The 23,539-nt window shown below is 45.7% G+C and overlaps 2 protein-coding genes across 2 annotated transcripts; both read left to right on the top strand.

Annotated features, from left to right (window-relative positions):
• The first annotated feature begins 9,691 nt into the window (after positions 1-9,691).
• On the top strand, positions 9,692-10,171 carry LOC111892806 (uncharacterized). Its single transcript, XM_023888848.1, has one exon. The coding sequence runs from the start codon at positions 9,692-9,694 to the stop codon at positions 10,169-10,171; it is 480 nt and encodes a 159-aa protein (XP_023744616.1).
• Positions 10,172-11,660: 1,489 nt separating this feature from the next.
• Positions 11,661-14,064, top strand: LOC128132968 (uncharacterized). The gene is made up of 2 exons (XM_052769990.1): positions 11,661-12,278; positions 13,189-14,064. Exons 1-2 carry the CDS (start codon positions 11,661-11,663, stop codon positions 14,062-14,064), a joined length of 1,494 nt encoding a protein of 497 aa, XP_052625950.1.
• The last annotated feature ends 9,475 nt before the right edge of the window (positions 14,065-23,539 follow it).

The following is a 23,539-nucleotide window of genomic DNA, read 5'->3' as shown; positions in this document are numbered from 1 at the left end:
ATGACAACGAACTTTGTTTATGCAAACTTATTACTCATTTTTTCAATATATTTCCATTTATGGAAACTTTATTACTCGCTTTAGCAACGAACTTTTATCCATGAAAACCTATTTACTTATTTTTGCAATGACATTTGTTTATGGAAACTGTTATCAATATTTTGATTATCATTATTTCAAACTATATTATGTTATAAACTTGTGAGTACCCATCGACTATTTTTATAGTTGACGCTCGTTTTACATGCTTTTTCAGGAATCATCTAGTAAGAGACACATAGAGACACTTTACTTTTAAGAGCATTCACATCTGTTGTATTTCAGTTTACATTGTAATTTCTTTTAAAAATTTGTTCAAACTCATTGTAAATTTGCAATGATTTTTAATGCTATGGTTGGTGTTGTCTTTTAACTTTTTCTATGAAACCCTTTGTACTGCCACACCCCGTATTTCCGCTTTATCGGGGTGTGGCAACTCAACCAGAGGAAACAATTCCTATTGAACCAATTGATAACTCATTGCCTCTTCGAAGATCCACCGGGGTTAGTGTGCCACCTCAGTTATATGGTTTCTATATTATTTCAGATGGTGACACATTTAAGAGTGATAGGACACTGGTAAATCTGGATGAACCAACTAATTATAAGAAAACAATGGTAGGCCCAAAAGGCTTCCAAGTGGAAAGAGGCAATGGACAGCGAGATAAAGTCCATGTATGACAACCAAGTTTGGAATTTGGTTGATAATACACCAGGTCGAAAGACAGTTGGGTGAAAATGGATCTTAAAAAAGAAGACCGACATGGATGGAAATGTGCACACATTCAAGGCTCGACTGATTGCAAAAGATTTCACTTAAACCCTGGGGGTTGAATATGATGAGACCTTATCACCAATAGCTAAGATTAAATCTTTTAGGATATTGCTCGCCATAGCTGCCTTTCATGACTATGAAATCTGGCAGATTGATGTCAAGACTGCTTTTTTAACGGGAAGTTGGCTGCAAATATTTACATTAATCAACCAGAGGGTTTTGTTAATGCAAAGTTTCCAAATAGAGTGTGCAAGCTTGAGAAATCCATTTCTGGATTGAAACAAGCATCTCGCAGCTGGAATCTTTACTTCCATGAGAAAGTCAAAGAGTTTGGTTTCTCTAGAAGTGAAGATGAGTCATGTGTGTATATCAAGGCTAGTGGGAGTATAGTAACTTTTCTGGTGTTATATGTTGATGACATATTACTCATTAGTAATGACGTTCCAAACTTGAAAGATGTTAAGTCTTGGCTTGGAAGGTGTTTTGCCATGAAAGACCTTAGAGAAGCTGCCTATATTATTGGGATTAGAATATTAAGAAATAGAAAGAAGAGACTAATTAGACTTAGTCAGACCACATACTTGGACAAGGTACTAAAGAGATTTAGTATGGAAAATTCCAAGAAGGAAGAGCTGCCTATCCAGAGCAATACAAAATTGAGTAAGACTCAATGCCCAAGTACAGATGAGGAAATAACTGACATGAGTAGTGTACTTTATGCTTCCACTGTCAGATCGATCATGTACACTAGGACATGTACTCGCCATGATGTGGCCTTTGCTTTGAGCATGGCCACTCGCTATCAGAAAAATCTGGGGAGAGCTCATTGAATAGCGGTTAAGAATATACTCAAGTATTTGCGAAGGAAAAAGGATTGGGTCCTTGTACTTGGTGGCAACGATATTTGAGAGTATATGGTTACAGTGACGCCAACTTTCAAACGGATATAGACAACTTTTTCTCTCAATATGGCTGGGTATTTCTAATAAACGGAGGAGCAATCACATGGAAAAGTTCCAAGCAAGATGCAATGGTTGATTCTACTTGTGAATCAGAGTACATAGCAGCGAGTGAAGCGTCAAAAGAAGCAACTTGGTTGAGGAACATCATCGAAGATCTCAAAGTTGTTCCAACCATTCGTGAGCCTATAAAACTGTTATGCGGTAATGAAGGAGCGGTTTCCTTAAATAAGGAACCCAGAGATCATGGTAAAACTAAACGTATCGACATAAAGTACCATTTCATCAGACATAGAGTAGAAGAAGGCCATATTGTCGTAAAAGGGTATCATCTGAGGATAACCCAACATACCCCCTCACAAAGAGTCTGAGTATAGTTAAACATGTTCAACATGCTCGGAGCATTAGACTGAGAGATGATATTAGTTTTAGTAGTTAGACTAGTTTATTCTGAAACTTGCAACAAAATAAATGTATTTGACTTTTGGTGATTAAATAATAAAGTATTATTTATGAGTTTGTTTATTGCCTTTAGCAGTTGTTTATTATTGTGTTTTGTATTTTGCATGTTTTACTTCCGGAGTAATATGATTATTCAAACTCCATGGTCGCTCATGCTTTTGGAAGTAAGTAGTAAATTAAGACTGTCATGAATTGGATTGCAGATTGTCTATGGGAATTAGAGATAGCAATAGAATTGTTGCAATGTTCATGAGTACTCAAAAATGGAGATTTGAGTATTAGATAAACCCTCGCTCAAAGTATTACTTCATGGAATTCATCATGAGTAATACTGAGACGATAATATCTTATAATCTTGAAACGGAGAAATATGAGTTGTAATTTACAAGGCGGTTATGCATTGGTGATACGAAAACACATCAGTAACTTGGTGCTATAAAATGTATTGTCATGTATGGTTTAATGAGTAAAAGATGCAAGCATACGAGTTAACGTTTATTTGTTGCTTTTGCCCTAACGGGAAAAACGATATATGTGGGCCCCTCGATGATTTGGTGTTGACTTATGTGTTGGGCCTAACCAGGGCTAAATTGATGTGTTTAATTAGAAGTCCTATATCATCACAAATCAGAAATCAAGAAAAATAGATTTTGGACAAAGAGATTGATTGCATTCCATGTATTATGTTCGGGGATATCTTGCAGAATGAAGAATTGTATGATCACTTATCTTAGGACAAGTAACTGGCTAGGTCAGAGTTCGACAACAACTTTTGGAAGCTACAATTTGATGTTCAGTTTGGAAGTCATACTAGCAATTATAGTTACAAACTTATCCAAGTGGGAGATTGTCGGATTAGGTGTCTAAGCCCATAACTATAATTGATATGTACTTGAATTGAAAACAACATAGTCCTTTTGGGTTGCTCACAAATTTAGCAACTGGACAAGTAAATTGATGCGACCTTGCTCTGGTTTCTTCCGTGAACTTCTCTCGATCGTCTAGCTATCACTGCAAGATCACAAGAACAGAGGCCGTCAGCCGCTTTCCGGGAGGGGCTCCCGGAAGAACGCTCCGACGTTCAAGTTAGAGGGTATTTTAGGGTTTATGTGTATTCTCTCTAGAAAGCTTGGAGAACCTACCCCGCAGGTCTAAGAGCACATCCTTTTATACCTAGCGCTCCTGTCTGAGTCGTACCAAACAGAATCGCTTTTGGGGAGACAGGATCAGAGGCGCTGATTGGAGGGTCGTGCGTCTTCAACCGTTAGAGCGCTCTCATTGGCTTAGACGATAATGCTCTGATCCTCCTACTTGTCTCCTAACCGTATCTTTTGTCCTAGAGCCATGAGCGCCTCTTGGCGGGCGCGAGCCTTTCGCCTGTGCGCTTCGCTCCCGGGGATGCCAGCGGGCGCTAAGCCTACTTGGCTGAGCTTAGTTGGCGTGCCCGGCTCTTGGGCTAGACGCGGTTCTGCTGTGCTGCCCTAGGCACGCCATCAAGTCCCCCAGTCTAGCAGCTGTAGTGTTGCAGCGCTAGTTACGGCGTTCTGGGCTTAACTAACTGACGCGTGTCGGTTTTTCTTTATCCGCCACTCCGTCTTTAATGGCGACATGACTGCAAGATATGACTGGCAGTTACATCACTATGCCAGACATTTAAATGTCCCGCCTCTTCCACTTCCTTATTAAGGGTCTCTGCATGGTTTCTCTTGCCTTATCTGCTCTTCTTTTCCCTCTTTGCGTTCATCTTCCATTTTCGTTCATGGCAAACCTTCCCGGAATCATTCCATCCGCCGCCGAGTATCGTCATTTTGCGATCACTTATGGTTTGTCTTCCTTGGAGGGTGTGGATTTTCCCTCTCTTGGTTCCATTATCTCCTCCCCCTGGTAAGATTGGGGTTTATCTGAAAACCCTAGATGCTAGTATACGCTTTCCGCTAACGGATTTACAGGAGGAGGTCCTCCAGAAATATGGTTGCAGCCTTCAGATGTAGACTCCCAACGCAGTTAACAAAGTGGTTGCGTTTGAAATGATCTGTCATGCCAACGGGTATCTTCCGGATTACTTCATCTTCAAGTTTTTCTTTCGGTTCTGTGTTACCGGAGATAAATGCACTTTCTCGGTCCGGCGAGGGGGACACGTTTTAGTCCCCGACGGGCGTACCCCAAAAAATTGGGAAGATAAATGGTTGTGGGTGAATCAGGAGCTGGTTGGGAGTGGCAGCTATCGTGCCAATTTTTTTCGGCGATACCATCCCTAAACTCTTTCCCCACAACCAATGTGTCGCCGACTACTTGAAGGGTGTGTAGGTATCCGCTGAAGATTACTCCAAGGCGCTTCTTTCTGGGGTAGGGATGATGTGAGATCCCCATTATCACGGCCAGAAAAGACCAATTTTTTGTTTATGCTTTATTCGAAAATCAGAGTAACGTTTTAAATAAAAGTGTTGCGGAATTTGTCCCAAAACAAAATATGATAAAGATTTATCAAAAGCATTTCCAAGGAAATGTATTTCATTAAAAGACTTGGGATGTCATGTTCGATACAGATCAAAAGCATAAACAGTACAATATAAGCCTTACTACTTTATTCCGTATCTACAGGCCTATATCCGTAATCCCTCATCCCAAAACATCACATCTATGCTCATGCGCCACTACCTGTAATACAAGAAACTTAGTGGGTCAGGCTGGGGAGCCTGGTGAGCACATAGGGTTTTCAACCCACAATAAATAAGTTTATTAATTTCATCAATCAACAATAACCCAATTACCCATTCCCGTTATCCTCACTTTACGTCCCTAAACACCTATCATAAGGGACCTAACCTAAGGATCATCATCGGGATGGACACTACTGCTAAGGGGATTCCTTAGCAATAAATGTCCTAAAGGCAACCATGTGGGGGATGGAGTACACCGATGAACACATCGTTCACAACACCTACAGGTTGCGAGCCTGCTAGTGTTCCGTTGGACTGTCTAGAAGAGTCTGTGGCCGTCATCCATACTCCGCTAGATGACATAATCAACAGCATCAACATCGAGGCCTCTCATCATTTTATCACACATCACCTATTACATCTACCCATGTTTTACCCCAACATTTTCGTATATATAAAATACATATACAGTCTAAATCATTGAAAACATGTATAACAATGTTCATCCAGCATAGATAGCAAGTATTCATATAATATACACACATAGCACGTAATTTATATAAAATACTTCATATCTATGTGTAAGCTGAAAGTAACTATGCACTCACCTGAAAGGTGGTGACTCAGTACTCGGACAGCACTTCAATACTCTCAAAAAGATTTTCCTTCGATAAAACTTAGTACCAATACCATTAGGGTTTAGTCTAACGATAACCGCGACAATTTAATTAGTCTGACTATTATTATTATTATATAAGCATTAATAACACTCAATATAACTCATAATAATAGCCCAAATAATTATTTCAAGGATCTAATAACATTCCTATAATTATTTGAAAGCTATATTAAAAATTGTGTAAGCGTAGCTCACTTACAGCGGATTTTAACGAAAACCGGAACTTTATTTGGAGCAGCGTTTTGAAACCGAAAGGCTCTTTTTCTCGGGACTCCGGGAGCCTCGGGGCTTCCCTCGGGAGCTAGGGGTTTTATCTAGGGCTTAGGGGTGGTTTGGGGTCTTAGAGAGAGAAAGAGATTTGGTGTGAAAAATGAGTGAAAGTTTCAGACCCTTCACATGCCTTTTATAGGCGCCTGATCTCGGAATTATGTTGGGCGTACCGAGGGTACGCTGGGCGTACTCCTCGGATAAGGCTTCCAACTGGCTCGCACGTGGACCGACCTCAGAATGGATAAGAACCGGAGTACGCAGGGCGTACTCGTCCTCGGACGTGGGGCGTAGGCGAGGGTGACGCGTCAAGATCCGAAGCGAGCTCATCGAACAACTGGGACTTTGACCACGTTATCAGTTCTTGCATCAGCTTCGCAATTTCGCTTCCCAACTTTAAAAATTTGTAACTTTCGCGTACGACCTCCGTTTTCGACGTTCTTTATATCCACGCGAAGGTGGGAACGTACTCTACAACTTTTGTTTAGACTCCGTCGGCTAATTTTGATTTGATTTTAAATTTTATATTATTAACAAGCCGGGATAGGATTGGTCCGTTAAATCCTCATAACTTCTTCATTCGACGTCCGTTTTCGCCCGTCTTATTCTCGTTACGCTACTCTTAACGAGATCTTCGATTCTCGTTTAGGTCGTGTTGGCTAAAAATCACTCAATCTAATATTCGAATTTCGGGCTGTACACTGCTAATCCGAAACTTCAAAAAATCATAACTTCTTCATACGAAGTCAGATTTGGGCGTTCTTTTTATCGATGTTCTTAGTTTAACATATTCTACGACTTTCGTTTAGATCGCTAAGGCTAAATCTCGCTCTATCGTAAATTCACTATTTACGTTTCCCGGTATCGTGTCGGTTCTGTCGCGAAACTTCGACGAGTCATAACTTCTTTGTTATAACTCGGATTTCGGTGTTCTTTATATCTCCGGAATCCTTGTTTTGACCACTACAAGATTATATAAAGATATCGGGCTTATCTCACACTTTAATTTTGACGCTTATTTTTATTCTTTATTAATTATACATTTATAATGAAATAATAAGCACATAAACTCAGATAATTCACATAATACTCAAATATTTCATCTTTATTACTTCAAAAAGAGTTACAATAGTTGACCTAGACTATTACATTGACAGAAATGCTTAGCCCCGAAACCCGGGCATTACAGATGAGTCCCTCTTGGAGGTGACGTTGCAAAATGGCGGTGTTCTTCTCCATCATTGATGGTGAGTGTTGTATCCCTTGGTTCCTTTTCGTCTCCTTATTGCTCCTATGTTATTTATTTTCGTTCTATTTCCCCTAGGTGCTGAGTCTTCTCTGTTTGTGGATGAGGTGCTGCGAAAACGTTATCGGGGCAAGTTGGAGTTTCGCGAGGTGGACTTGCTCGATCGGCTTCCCCCACCTCGCCGGATGGATCAGCTTGCTCTAACCACTACCCCTCCCATTCCTCTGACAAGTTCATCGGCGTCTGAGGAGAATCCGCTGCATGCTCTCCCTATATCTGCTGTCATGCCCCTATGTGGCGTTCCTTCCTCCTCCATGGAGGATAGTGAAGACCACAAGGAGGGGATCATCGTTGATGTATGGCGGATGCAGGCAAAACGAAAAGTTGTACAAGCCATGGGTGAGCCGGTTACTGGCGCACCCACTTTTGCCAAGCGTATACATACTAGGCGCAACTTTTCTCGCCTATTGAGTTCTACGAGTTCCACACCGACCGATGTGGTGGTGATCCCTGATGACGACACGCAACAGTCCGAAGGGATCGACAGGGTGACTGAACAGCCTGTGATTTCAGACTTCTCTTCTATTCCTTCTCCAAATATTCCGTTTACTCCTTCAAAGCTTTCCCCTGTAAAAAGCTCTGGTGTCCCAAGACAAGCTGCAATCTCCAAGGGTGGTGGTCCTGGAGATGGTGTTTCTGAATCTACTGTTTTCATTCCGCCATGGGATCTTCACAATGACTCTCGACTCTCTATGCGTGCCAATGCTCTGGAATTTTCACAACACGCCTTTCCTCCGGTTGCAGTTGGAGATATGGAGGCGATGGGTAACCCCACCCTTGCTCACAATATGGCCTATGATGCCGCGCAGGCCATGTTTTATCTTGTTACAGGTTCCAGGCACATCCATTCCCTTGGCGAGATGGAGACTGCACATGCCGCCTGTGGATCGCGTGTAGCGAGTCTGGAGTGCCGTCTGGTCGAGCTTGGTGATGATCTCTGTGTTTTTGAGAAGAAGTGCGAGTTGTTAGCTTCTGATAAAAACCTCCTTGATGAAGCCAGATCCGCGTTGGAGGCCAAGGTTGATTCCCTCACACAGATGAACGAGGGTTTGATGATTCAGGTGGAGAGTCTTGAGCATGATGCCGCTGATCGTGACAAGCTTTTATCGTCGCTTCAGTCGGATGTGGATGCTTCTCGTCGGAACCTGGATTGGCTAGTGCGTGTTGGTGTTGTTCGTGGATGATGTGACTAGGGCAGCACAGCAGAGCCGCGTCCAAGCCCTAGAGCCGGGCACACCAGCCAGGCCCAACACAGCAGGCTTAGCGCCCGCTGGCGCCCCCGGGAGCGAAACGCCCAGGCGGAAGGCTTGCGCCCGCCAAGTGATGCTCCTTGCTCTAAGACAAAAGGTATGGTCAGGAGACAAGCAGTAGGATCAGAGCATTACCGTCGGAGCCAATGAGAGCGCTCTAGGGGTTGAGGGCGCACGACCCTCCAATTAGTGCCTCTGATCCTATCTCCCCAAAAAGCGATCATGTCTGGTACGGACCAGGCAAGAGCGCTAAGTATAAAAGGATGCATTCTCAGACTAGCGAGGTAAGTTCTCTGTCCCTTCTAGAGAACGCATACACAAACCCTAAATCATCCTCTAACTTGACCGTCGGGGCATTCTTCCGGGAGCCCCTCCCGGAAAGCGGCTGACGACCCTTGTTCTCTGTGATCTTGCAATGATAACCAGGCAACCAAGAAGAGTTCTTCCGTGAAGCAGAAGCAAGGTCTCATCGGGGACAAGGTTCCATCATTTGGCGCCGTCCGTTTGTGAGACGAAAAACACAAGCAAAAAGCACGAAAACAAGCATCAATGGCATCCAACGGTAGCGAGGGGCAACCAACTAGTCCCATACGTCCCATGACGACGTTGGACGAAACACCACCGCCTACAGTGACCAACAGGGCCGTTTTGGGCAAAGGAAGTTCTACAACAGCCGCCGGAAATGTTTCACAACCGTCATTTCCTCAGCAAGGAACAACTCCGTTGGAGCTACTTCCGTCTACACAGCTTCAGATGCCGCCGTTCTTCGCGTCGCCGCTGCAATAGGCACAAGCAATCCACTCGACAACTCCCCCATCGAGCCATCTTTTCTACATTTCGCCATCGTTTGCAACACCATCGCCATTTCAGATGACGGGTGGACAAAGTTCTGCAACCCTATTACCACTCACCACCCATTTACCCGACGGACAGTACATGGACCGGACCGACTATCCCTGCCAACAACAGCCTACAACAGCCGGTAATGATCAACCCCGCTACATCCATACACCCTTTCTCCACTAGTTATCCCCTCCAGTTACCATTCCAGCCATACCCCTTTTATGGACCAAGTCCAGGCTACCTCACGCCACCGCCGAATGGTATGAACTCCCAATATCAGCAGGGGACGTCGACTATCCCAGGACAGGATGGTCTTTCCCGAAGAGTAACGTCTTCGTTCGTAAAAGAGTTGTTGGATTATGAGATACCAAATACCACAAAGCTCCCGACACTCAAAACGTACAATGGAACTATCGACCCGGACAGTCACATCGACACATATGAGTGGACAATGACGTCGCTAAAGCTTAACGAGAAGTTCTGGTGCACATACTTCCTGACGACACTTGAGGGTAATGTCGGCACGTGGTTCAAAACGTTACAATCGGGCAGCATTTCAAACTTTGCTCAACTTAAGTACCTTTTCCTCACCAACTTCATGCAACTACGCAAATACAAGGGGGACTCTCATTCCATTATAGGTTGTAAACAAAGAGAGAGGGAAACTGTGCGAGAATACTTTACAAGATTCACAAATGCCACGATGGATGTACCAGGGCATGACGAAGGCCTTATAGCCGGTGCCTTCACATGGGGACTCCTGCTAGCCCCTTTGTCACAAAAACTCATGGGAAAGAAGCCCTTAACACGAGCCGAGTTGAAAGAAAGGGTAAAGCGATACCTACGGCAGGAGGATGGTGAAGCAGCCAAGCAAGCCTACTTGAATGCCATGATGACCAGGCATCACCACCTGAGTCATACAGACTTCTGAGGGGGAGGAAGACACTATGGCCAGGCAAGAAGACCACCGATGCGTTTGCGACCATTTGTTAAAGAAGACAGACGAGGTCGCTGCCCATAAGTGTACGCGGTGTTTGAAAAACAGCAGCCGACCAAGTCGCCCAAGACCCGGTACTGTGAATACCACAAAAGTAAGACGCATGATACGGTTAACTGCTCGGTACTAAAGAAGGAGATGGAGGAGAAACAACTCAAAGGAGATCTGGTGGAGGTGGCACGAAGCCTACGCGCCAAGTTTGATGCTGAGAATGCCAAGGGCCCACTCCGCGAAGGGGTTCAGCCCAGGGAGATATTCATGATACGCAGCAAGAGAGGTAGGGAGGAACAACGGGGAGAGCAAGCGACCGTTAAACCTTCAACACGCGCGCTCACGTTCTCCATTCAGGATCCTCGGTCGGATGGTTGGAAAGGCGACAACCCGCTGATAATACAAGCATCTATCAGAGACGTGACTATCCATAGGGTCTATGGCAACACCGGGAGTTCAACAGACATCATCTATGAGCATTGTTTCCGGTTCCTCCCGGATCGCTGGAAAGACAATTTGCGACCTACGACTGGTAGGCTGGTGGGATTCACCGGCCATAGCCTGTGGCCGCTGGGCACAATCCATCTCCCCCTGACAATCACTAGCCATGACAAGCAACGAAAGAAAACTGCCCTGATAGGCTTTGTGGTCATCCGACATTCAGCAGAACACAATATCATCCTAGGAAGGACAACCCTCTTGAAGCTAGGGGCAGTACCATCAACCATGCATGGGATCATGAAATTCGACACGCCGAAAGGCGAAGCCACGATACTAGCCACTCCACCCAAAGAATTGCAATGCTATACAGTCATGAAGCCAGCAGAAATAACCAAAGGGTCCAAAAGACCCAGGGGCAGCCCCATAAAGGGGAAGGAAGTAATCAATGAAAGATACCCTGATCAGCCGGTCATCGTTGGATGTGACCTCCTAAATCACACGAGAAGAGCGCTGGTCGACTTGCTCAAACGCTACAAACATGTGTTCGCATGGACTCCTACATACATGGTGGGAGTAGAAAGGAAGGTCATCGAACATAAACTGATGATCAGGACAGGAGTAAAAGAAGTTAAGCAGAAGAAAAGGGTCCAAGGGGGAGAGCGTAATAGGGCGATTAATGCAGAAGTGACTAAGCTGACAGAGGCCGGGATATTGAGGGAAGTAATATTCCCAACGTGGATTGCGAAACCAGTTATGGTTCGTAAACAGGATGGATCATGGCGTATGTGCATAGACTTTTCCGATCTAAACAAGGCATGCCCTAAGGATTGCTACTCGCTCTCGGAGATCGATCAGAAAGTAGAATCGCTACAGGGATTTAAGCTGAAATGTTTTTTGGACGCATATAAAGGGTATCACCAGATTTTGATGAGCAAGGAAGACGAAAAAAACAGCCTTCTATACAGACCATGGCACTTTCTGCTACACTAAGATGCCTTTCGGATTAAAGAATGCAGGGGCAACATATCAACGTCTGGTTGACTCGATATTCGCTAAGCAAATTGGAAGGAACATCGAGGTGTACGTGGACGATATGGTAATGAAAAGCCCGAATGAGGAAAAGATGCTACAAGACATTGAGGAAACTTTCCAGACATTAGAAGCGGTCAAGATGAAGCTAAACCCAACCAAGTGGACGTTTGGAGTGGAAGAGGGACAATTCCTGGGATACTACGTCACCAGACAAGGCGTCCAGCCCATCCCAACCAAGGTCGACGAGTTTATCGAGACGCCAACCCCAAACTCCCTCCGAGATGCACAGGTTCTGAATGGGAAGCTTACAGCTCTAAGCAGGTTCATTTCGAAATCCGCTGACAAGGCCATGCCATTGTTCCACACATTAAAGGGGTGCATCGAGAAGAACAACTTCCAGTGGACGAATGAGGCAGAAAAGGCGCTCCAGAAAATCAAGGAAGCGCTACACGAGTTGCCAATTCTGGCCACCCCTATCCCTGGAGAAACATTACAAGTATATCTTTCAACATCAGGCGAAGCGATATCCTCGGTATTGGCTGTAGAAAGGGAGGGGGAACAGAGGCCGATGTACTTTGTTAGTAGAGCGCTGCAAGGACCAGAACTCAACTATCCCACGCTGGAAAAGTTGGTATTAGCACTCATCTACGCCGCGAGACGACTAAGACGATACTGTTGGATAAGGTGTCTAAGTCCATAACTATTTCGGGCTTGTACTTGACCCGACCCGGCATGGTCCATTTGGGTTGCATGGCACCATGCAATTGGTTAGACTAAATGAGAGAAATAACACTTGGAGATTATTAATATATTATAAGTTCTAATATATTAATAATATTATTTGATTAGTTTGATCAAGAATTAATTTGGAATTAATTAAGTGATCAAAGGTTAACTAATTAAATATATGGGTTCATCCATATCTTGTATAGTGGGCTAAGAGGCTCCATGGATTATCAAGTTGGGTTCTACCCATATGATGCTCCATGGATGCTCCATGGGAGTTACAAACCCATGGGTCATGAAAATGAAGAGTCATGACACATTAGGGTTTACATGGTGTAACCCTAGATGTGTCAACACTATATAAGGATCCCATTCTCCACCAAAATCGGGACTAATAAGAAAGAAGAGGGCTTGGCCGATTTTGAGAAGTGTGTGTTATCTCAAGAGTCTTTCCAAGAGCATTTGGTGTTGTGTGAAGCATTTGAGGCATCACACTTGGGGTGCTAGGCTCACAAGGTTTCAAGGAATACAAGCAACAACAAGGTAAGTTATTCTATCTATGATTCAAGTTAAAATTGTTCCCCATGTATGCTAGATAGGAATATAACCTTGGAATTCAACTTTGCATGATAATTAGACAAACATAGATCCAAGGTTATTAGGGTTGCATGTACACTTAGGAAGTGTTAGAATGCTCAAAACCCATCAGATACTTCCAGGCACATCAAATCGAAGTACTCATGAGTTACCCCATTAAACAGATCTTGCTCAAGCCGGAGACGTCAGGTCGGTTGGCCAAGTGCGCAATTGAGCTGGGAGAACACGACATAAAATACCGCCCAAGAACAAGCATCAAAGGGCAGGCGCTGGCTAACTTCTTACTGGAGATCCCAGACGGAGGGAACCCAGCGAAAGAGAAGGTGTGGGTAGTTGAAGAGGCCCCGGCTGACCATGGTTCATGGACCCTGTATACGGATGGAGCATCCAGCAGGGAAGGCTTGGGGGCGAGGCTGATCCTGACTATCCCAGAAGGGGAGGAGGTAACCTACGCCCTCCGATCCGACTTCCATACGTCAAACAACGAGGCGGAGTACGAAGCACTTCTTGCAGGATTACGATTAACCAAGCAGATGGGTGCGAAAGCTATAACAGCCTTAACCGATTCGAGGTTAGCAGCAAACCAAGTCAATGGAAGTTTCGAGGTAAGAGATCAAAGAATGGGAAAATATGTAAAGATGGTGAAACAACTGGTAGGGTCATTCGGCCGGTTTACAATCAAGCAGATACCTAGAAGCGAAAACAAGAGGGTGGACGCTTTGAGTAAGCTGGCGTCCACATGCTTTGACCACCTATCAAAGAAAGTTTTAGTAGAGGTACTTCAAGAAAGGAGTATAGATGAGCAACAAGTGAACACCCTAACCCCCGTTGGGCCCACATGGATGACACCGTTTCGGGAATACCTTCAAATAGGAGTGTTGTCGGACGATCATGATGAGGCCAGGAAAATACGTATAAAAGCGCCTTCATACGCAATGGTTAATGGAGAATTGTACAAGAAGGGGTTCACGTCTCCATGGTTAAAATGTGTGGATCAGGCCAAAGGGGTAGAGATATTGCAGGAGGCACACTCAGGATAGGTGGGTGCACACGAAGGGGCGAGGGCCTTGACAGGCAAGGTATTACGAATGGGGATATACTGGCCAACGATACAGCAGGATGCGATAGAAGTAACCAGGAAATGTGGGGAGTGTCAGTCTTACGCCCCAGTCCAGGCGAACCCCCCAGCCCCGCTAAGTAACATATCCAGCCCATGGCCTCTCTACCAGTGGGGCATAGATATAGTGGGTCCATTCCCAGAAGCACCAGGGATACTAAAGTATATGGTGGTAGCTGTGGACTACTTCACAAAGTGGATTGAAGCTGAGCCTCTGGCGTGCATATCTGGGAGGCACATGATAAAATTCGTATGGAAAAACATCATGACAAGATTCGGAACACCTAAGGTTCTCATCAGCGACAATGGCTTGTAGTTTTCTGAGAACCTATTCAGAGAATGGTGCACCGCCAAAGGGATAAGCCAACGCTTCACATAGGTGGCACACTCTCAAGCAAACGGCCAAACGGAGGTGTCCAACCAAACCATTGTCAATGGGATTAAGAAGAGGTTGGGCAAAGCAAAGGGGAATTGGGCAGAAGAGATACCAATGGTGTTGTGGTCATACAAAACTACACCACGGAAAAGCACAAATGAAACCCCTTTCAGCTTGACGTATGGAACCGAGGCCATGCTTCCCATGGAGGTGGCAGTGAACACACTAAGGGTGGCCAACAAGGATGAGGAAAGCAACATAAAAGACCTGATGATAAACCTAGATATCCTAGAGGAGAAGCGTGAAGAATCGGGTATACGCCAAGCCGCGTATAAACATGTAACAGAAAGATATTACAACCAAAGGGTAAAGGAGAAGGCCTTCAAAGTCGGCGAATATGTTTTGAGGAAAAACGAGGCAAGACGAGCCCAACCTTAAGGAAAGTTGGGCCCAACATGGGAAAGCCCATACAGAGTCACAGAGGCAAATAGGAACGGTGCATATGTGTTAGAGACAATGGAAGGAAGGCCCATTCCAAGAACATGGAATGCTAGGAACTTAAAGATTTTTTCTATGGCAAGGAAATGAAGGAAAGGGAGGCAACCCCAGTTGGTTGACGTCTCATTGAGTGTATCGCACCCCGAATACTTAGAGCATATTTGTTCATGCTAAGAGACATGAGTTCAATACTTAGTGTATTTAAAATTCCATGCTAAGAGACATGAACCTGATACTTAGTGTATTTAAAATTCCATGCTAAGAGACATGAGTTCAATACTTAGTGTATATATATAATTCCATGCTAAGAGACATGAGCCCAATACTTAGTGTATTTAAAAATTCCATGCTAAGCATCATGAGTTCAACACTTAGTGTATTCAAAAACCCGCGGTTAATGAAACGATAATGCAATTGCTGATTTTTAAATACTTAGTGTATTAGTCTAATGATTGAATGATTACATGCGAAATCCAATCATGGATGCTAAGTGCGTCCAATATGGACACTTACTGTGCCAATGGTAGCAAGGGCAAAGCAAAGTGCCCGGCGCATCAAGGCGCTGTATATCCTGAATAGTGCGTAGTAAACGAGCAAGCCAAACACAAAACAAAATAGGCAGACAATAGATAATGCCTAAAACAGGCCAAATATACATCCAGGAAGGCGAAATATTGTTTTAGAAGTTCAAACATTACATGAAAAAACATCACATACTAAATTAACAGAAAGAGAGAAACCTTACGACTCCATACCATCCCCACGAACACCCTTCTCACCTGCCACAGCCTCTTCCCCAACACTCTTTCCAACATTTTCCCCAACCACCCCACCATCGCCTTCTCCATCATCCACAACTACTTCACTAACGTTTCCATCACCAACACTCGCCCCAAAATCACGTGCACCACCACCACCAGACCCATGACCCTTACCATCACCTTCCATGTCAGCACCCGTCACCAACACCATCTCATGACCCACAATACTCTCAGGCGTACCCTCTGAACCACCAAAGGAGCATAACTCCCGCAAACCTTCGATACCCACCTCCCCCAAAGCTAACAGACTTGCATGATCCATACTAGCGAAGGACAAAAGAGCATCATTTATACTAACCACGGGACCAACAGCCGACGCACCAACAACCGAATCCCCACTCCCACCGCTACCTAAAGTCTTCTGAACAGAATCAACCCCAACCATGTACGCAGCATGGAAGATAAGACTGATGGCGTTGGTAAAGTTAGGGTGCTCTATCAGTTTATCAACAATACGAACAACACCGGCGTGCAACAACCAATCCAAGTCTCGCCGCGCAGCGTCCACATCTGACTGCAGTGACGATACAAGCTTGTCGCGATCGACAACATCACGCTCAAGACTTTCAACCTGGATCATTAAACCTTCATTCATTTGTGTGAGAGAGTCCACCTTGGTTTCCAATGCAGCCCTAGCCTTGTCAAGAATGTTCTTCTCAGATGCTAGCAACTCACATTTCTTCTCAGAAGAACGAAGATCATCACTAAGCTCACTCAGACGACGCTCCAAACTAGCCACACGCGATCCACAGGTGGCATGTGTGGCCTCCACCTCGCCAAGGGTATGGATACGCCGGGAACCTGCAACAAGATAAAACATGGCCTGTGCAGCGGCGTAAGCCATATTTTGAGCAAGGGCAGGGTTACCCATCGCCTCCATATCCTCAACTGCAGCTGGACGGAAGGCATGGCGCGAGAATTCCAAAGCATTGGCACGCACAGAAAGACGAGAATCGTTGCGAAAATCCCAAGATGACACAAAAACCGTAGACCCAGAAGCACCATCACCAGGGCCACCATCTTTGGAAATTGTAACCGGCCCATGGGGGCCAAAGCCCTTCGCCGGGAAAGCTTGGAGGGAACAAACGGAATAGTCGGAGAAGGAATGGAAGAAAAATCTAAAATAACGGGTTGTTCAGTCGCCCTGTTGATTCCTTCAGACTGTTGCGCATCATCATCGAGGATCACAACCACGCCAGTGGATGTGGAACTCACTGGTGTGGAACTCATCGAACTCAACAGGCGAGAAAAGTTGTGCCTAGTATGCACTCTCTTGGTGGCAGGGGGAGCACCAGTAACCGGCTCGCCCATGGCTTGCATAGCTTTCCGTTTCGCCTACATCCGCCGAGCATCAGCAATGATACCTTCTTTGCTATCTTCACTGTCTTCCAGGGAGGAAGAGGGAACGCCGCCCAGGGGCATGACAGAGGAGATGGGGCGAGTGTGCAGCGGATCCTCCTTAGACGCCGATGAGCTTACTGGAGGAACAGGAGGAGCAGTGGTCAGAGCAAGCCGGTCGGCCCTGCGAGGAGGGGGAAGGCCATCGACCAGGTTTACCTCACGAAACTCCAGTTTGCCTTGATAGCGCTTACGCAGCACCTCATCCATAGACAAAGAAGACTTAGTGCCTGGGGGAAAGCAGAACGGAAATATTAAAAACACGGAAGCAACAAGGAAAAATAAGAAAAGAAAAGGGGGAAGATACTACACTGACCATCCAAGAAGGACTCATCCCCACCCCAGAAAGAAGCGCCTCAGAGTAATCCTCAGCGGATACCTACACACTCTTCAGATAATCGGCAACACCCTGGTTGTGAGGAAAATCTTAGGAATTGTATCAGCGAATGCATTGGCACGGTAGCGGCCACTTCCAACCAGCTCCTGATTCACCCATAACCACTTATCCTGCCAGTTCTTGGGGGTACACCCATCGGGAACTAAGGCGTGTCCCCCTTGCCGGATTGAGAAGGTACATTTATCTCCGGTGATGCAAAATCGAAAGAAGAACTTGAAGACAAAGTAGTCGGGAAGGTACCCGTTTGCATTGGGGGTCAGCATTGGGGGTCAGCATCTGAAGACTACAAATCATCCTTTTGAAGGACTTCCTCCTGAAAGTCTGTCAGGGGAAATCGTATACTAGCGTCCAGGGTTTTCAGGAAAACACCAATTTTTTGCCAGGGGGAGGGGAAGAGATGCTAGAGCCAGGAGAGGGAAATTCCACACCTTCTAAGGAAGATAAGCCATACGTGGCCTCCAATTGTCGATACTCGACAGCAGTAGGGACGATTCCGGGAAGGTTAGCCATGAAAGGGAAAGAAGAATGAGCACGAAGAGAAAGGGATGAATAGATGAAGCGAAAGAAACTATGCAAATACCCTCTTAAAGAAGGGGAAGAGGCGGGACATTTAAATGTCTGACGTAATGATGTAAATGCCAGCAGTCATGTGCAGTCACGTCGCCATTAAAAACGGAGTGGCGGGTAGAGGAAAACGAACACGCGTCAATCAATTAAGTCCAGAACACCGTAACTAGCGCTGCAACACTACGGCTACTGGATTGGGGGACTTGATGGTGTGCCTAGGGCAGCACAGCAGACCCGCGTCTAAGCCCTAGAGTCGGGCACACCAGCCAGGCTCAGCGCCCGCTGGCGCCCCCGGGAGTGAAACGCCCAAGCGGAAGGCTCGCGCCCGCCAAGTGACGCACCTTGCTCCAAGACAAAAGGTACGGTCAAGAGACAAGCAGTAGGATCAGAGCATTACCGTCGGAGCCAATGAGAGCGCTCTAGTGGTTGAGGGCACACGACCCTCCGATCAGCGCCTCTGATCCTGTCTCCCCAAAAAGCGATCATGTCTGGTACGGACCAGACAGGAGCGCTAGGTATAAAAGGATGCATTCTTAGACTAGCGAGGTAAGTTCTCTGGCCCTTCTAGAGAACGCATACACAAACCGTAAATCATCCTCTAACTTGACCGTCAGAGCGTTCTTCCAGGAGCCCCTCCCGGAAATCGGTTGATGGCCCTTGTTCTCTGTGATCTTGCAGTGATAACCAGGCAACCAAGAAGAGTTCATCCGTGAAGCAGAAGCAAGGTCTCATCAGGGACAAGGTTCCATCATTCGTATTGTTGATAAGCTGATTAAGCATCCCAATTTTACCAATGCCATAAGCCTTATCCGTCATGCTGCATTTGTGGCTGGGGTTGAGTCTCTTCAGAAGGCTTCTGTTGGTGGTGGGGGTGTGGCTACTGGTGCTTCTTTGGCTGGTCCTGCGGTTAGTGTAAACGACGCTCTTTTTTCTTCTGCCAGTATGGATCATGCATCTTTGTTGGGTTTGGGGGAGTTAGGTATTGAGGGTCTTCGAGAGTTGTGTTCCTTTGGTGGTTCTGAGAGTACCCCAGAAAGTGTGGTGGGTTAGGAGATTGTGTTGGTAGGCGAGGTTGGTGCGGGGGAAAATGCTACGGATAGTGAGGCTGGCGGTGAAGGTGATCGTGGGATTGGAGCGGGCATTGGTGATGATAATGTTGGTGAAGTGGTTGTAGGCGATGGGAAGGATGTTGGTGAAGGTGCTCAGGCATCGTGTGCTACCCCTCCTGGGGTGTGAAAATTTCTTTGCTTTGTTGGTTTTGATGTTTTGGCTTTTGTAATGTTTAGAAAAAAATGTTTTATTTCCTAGGTGTGTATTTTGTATGCTCTAAGCATTATCTCATTGTCTTTTTTTTTGCTTTGCTTATTGTTTGGCTTGCTTGTTTATTATTCATTGTCTATAAGATGCAACACCCTGATGTGCTAGGCATTTCGTTTTGCCCATGCTTTCGTTGACACACTAAGTGTCGGTATTGGGCGCTCTTAGCACACAACGATCGAGCTTTGCACGTGAACATTCAATCGTTATAAATTAATACACTAAGTATCAAAGATCAACAATTGCATTATCATTCTAGATTGACCGCGGATTTTTTTAAATACACTAAGTATTAAACTTATGTCACTAAGCATGAACACATGTACCCTAAGTACTTTGGGATGTGCTACACTAAGCAGCACATTGGTCAGCTGGGATTGCGCCTCTTCCCTCTTTTTGTTTAAAAGAAATACTTTTTCAAGTTCCTAGCATTCCACATTCTTGGAATCTGGTTTCCTTCCATTGTTTCTAACACATATGCGCCATTCCTGTTTGCCTCTGCGACTCTATAAGGGCCCTCCCAGGTTGGGCCCAACTTGCCTTGGGGTTGGGCTCGACTTGCCTCGTTTTTTCTTAAAACATATTCACCAACTCTAAACGCTTTTTCCTTTACTCTTTGGTTGTAATACCTTTTTGTTGCGTGCTTGTACGCAGCTTGGCGCATTCCAGATTTTTCACGCTTTTCCTCTAGGACATCCAAGTTTATCCTTAGGTCTTGAGCGTTGATTTCCACGTCCTTGTTGGTCACCCTTAGTGTGCTTACTGCCACCTCCATGGGAAGCATGACCTTTGTCCCGTACTTCAGACTGAAGGGTGTTTCCTTCGTGCTTGTTCGTGGTGTAGTTCTATACGACCACAGTACCATCGATATCTCCTTCGCCCAATTCCCTTTTGCTTTGCCCAGCCTCTTCTAGATTCCATTCACAATGGTTCGATTGGACACCTCTGTATGTCCGTTCGCTTGCGGGTGTGCTACTGATGTGAAATGTTGGCTTATCCCTTTTGTGGTGCACCACTCTCTAAACGGGTTCTCAGCAAACTGTAGGCCGTTATCATTGACAAGGACTTTAGGCGTGCCAAATCTTGTCATGATGTTCTTCCATACGAATTTTATCACGTGCCTCCCTGATATGCACGCCAGTGGCTCCGCTTTGATCCATTTTGTGAAGTAGTCCACGACCACCACCATATACTTTAGCTTTCCTGGTGCTTCTGGGAATGGGCCTACTATATCTATGCCCCACTGGTGGAATGACCATGGGCTGGATATGCTATGCAGCAGTAGTGGGGGATTCGCTTCGACTGGGGCGTAAGACTGGCACTCCCCACATTTCTTTGTCATTTCTATCGCATATTGTTGTATCGTCGGCCAGTACACCCCCATACGCAACACCTTGCCTGTTAAAGCTCGCGCCCCTTCGTGTGCGCCTACCTAGCCTGAGTGTGCTTCTTGTAACATCTCTTTCCTTTTGGCTTGGTCCACACACTTTAGTCATGGGGCCGTAAACCCTTTCTTGTACAATTCCCCGTTAACCATTGCATATGAAGGCGCTTTCATACGTATCTTCCTAGCCTCCGCATGGTCGTTTGGTAGTACCCCTCTCTGTAGGTATTCTCGGAACGGTGTCATCCACGTGGGTCTGGCTGGGGCTAGAGCGTTCACCTGCTGCTCGTCTATAATTCTTTCGCGAAGTACCTCCACTAGGACCTTCTTCGACAGATGGTCGAAGCATGTGGATGCCAACTTACTTAAAGCGTCTACCCTCTTGTTTTCACTCCTAGGTATCTGCTTGATTGTGAACCGCTCGAATAATCCTACCAATTGCTTTACCATCTTTACATACGTTCCCATCCTTTGATCTCCTACCTTAAAACTCCCATTAACCTGGTTTGCTGCTATCCTCGGGTCGGTTAGGGCCGTTACAGCTTTCGCGCCCATTTGCTTGGCTAGACACAATCTTGCGAGTATCGCTTCGTACTCTGCTTCATTGTTTGATGTGTGGAAATCGAAACGAAGGGCGTAGGTTACCTCTTCTCCTTCCGGGCTGGTCAGGATCAGCCCCGCCCCTGAGCCTTCCCTGTTGGATGCCCCATCCGTATACAAAGTTCATGAACTGTTGTCAGTCGGGGCCCCCTCAACTGCCCACACTTTCTCTTTGGTTGGGTCCCCTTAGTCTGGAATTTCTAGTAAGAAATCAGCTAGCGCTTGTCCCTTGATACTCGTCCTTGGGCGGTAATTTATGCCGTGCTCTCCTAGTTCGATTGCCCACTTCGTCAGTCGGCCCGACGTCTTTGGCTTGAGTAGTATCTGTTTGATGGGGTAAATCATGAGCACCTCGATCTGGAGTGCTTGAAAGTACCGCCTTAGTCGTCGCGCCACATAGATGAGCGCCAGGACCAGCCTCTCCAGTGTGGGATAGTTGAGTTCCGGTCCTTGCAACGCCCTACTAACAATGTATACCGGTTTCTGTTTCCCTTCCCTTTCTACCGTCAATACTTAAGATATCGCTTCGCTTGATGTCAAGAGATACACCTGTAACGTCTCTCCAGGGATGGGGCTGACCAGCATGGGTAATTCATGTAGTGCTTCCTTGATTCTTTGGAGCGCCTTTTCTGCTTCATTCGTCCACTCGAAATTGCTTTTCTCAATACATCCCTTCAATGTGTGGAACAACGACATGAACTTGTCAGCGGATTTCGAAATGAACCTGCTTAGAGCTGTAAGCTTCCCATTCAGGCCTTGAGCATCTTTGAGGGAGTTCGGTGTCGGTGTCTCAATGAATTCATCGACCTTGGTCGGGCTGGGCTGGATACCTTGTCTGGTGACGTAGTACCCCAGGAACTGCCTCTCTTCTACCCCAAACGTACACTTGGATGGGTTCAGCTTCATTTTTACCGCCTCTAGGGTTCGGAAAGTCTCCTTAATATCCTGTAACATCTTGTCTTCATGCGGGCTCTTAATCACCATGTTGTCCAAATATACCTCGATGTTTCTCCCGATTTGTTTGGCAGATATTGAGTCGACCAGGCGCTAATATGTGGCCCTTGCGTTCTTTAAACCGAAAGGCATCTTGGTGTAGCAAAAAGTGCCATGGTCCGTGTAGAAGGCTGTCTTCTCCTCATCTTCTTTGTTCATCAAAATCTGGTGGTACCCCTTGTACGCGTCCAAAAAGAACTTTAGCTTGAACCCTTGTAACGATTCCACTTTCTGATCAATCTCCGGGAGAGGGTAACAATCTTTAGGGCACTCCTTATTTAAGTCTAAAAAGTCTATGCACATATGCCACGACCTGTCTTGTTTGTGGACCATGACCGGGTTCGCGATCCATGTTGGAAATATTGCTTCTCACACAATCCCAACTTCTGTCAGTTTGGCTACTTCTGCATTGATTGCCCTGTTACGGTCTCCTCCTTGAACTCTTTTTTTTTTACTTAACCTCTTTTGCGCCTGGCTTAATTACGAGTTTATGCTCGATGACCTTCCTTTCTACCCCTACCATATCCGTAGGAGTCCATGCGAGCACATGTTTGTATTGTTTAAGCAAGTCAACCAGCGCTCTTCTTGTGTGGCTTGGGAGATCGCATCCAATGCTGACTGGCTGGTTGGGGTATCTTTCGTTGATTACTTCCTTCCTTTTCACGGGGTTGTTTTGTAACGACCCATTTTTCACGTCCAAAAATTTCATTTTCCAATTAATATTTAGTAAGATCATTTGCAAATAAACATAGTCAGATCAAACCATTTCATAAACATATACTATGTCTGAACACCAAAACATGTGAACTATCAAAACATCAGAGTATAAATCCCAGAACAATCCCATGAATGCGGAGAACAGTGTGTGTGTATGATGTGCCGCTACCGCGCCAGCTCCTTCCCCTTCGACGAAGAGGTACCTGAAACCAAAACCGTAAACTGTAAGCACGAAGCTTAGTGAGTTCCCCCATCGTACCACATACCATACAATCTCATACATACATAATGCCAGGCTATTCTGGGGTGCCTGACTACCCGGTGCGGCCA

The sequence above is a fragment of the Lactuca sativa genome, chromosome 3 (assembly GCF_002870075.4).
Source record: "Lactuca sativa cultivar Salinas chromosome 3, Lsat_Salinas_v11, whole genome shotgun sequence".
NCBI lineage: Eukaryota > Viridiplantae > Streptophyta > Magnoliopsida > Asterales > Asteraceae > Lactuca > Lactuca sativa.
Note: the sequence above shows the minus strand (reverse complement) of the source record. Positions and strands in the feature narration are given on the sequence as shown.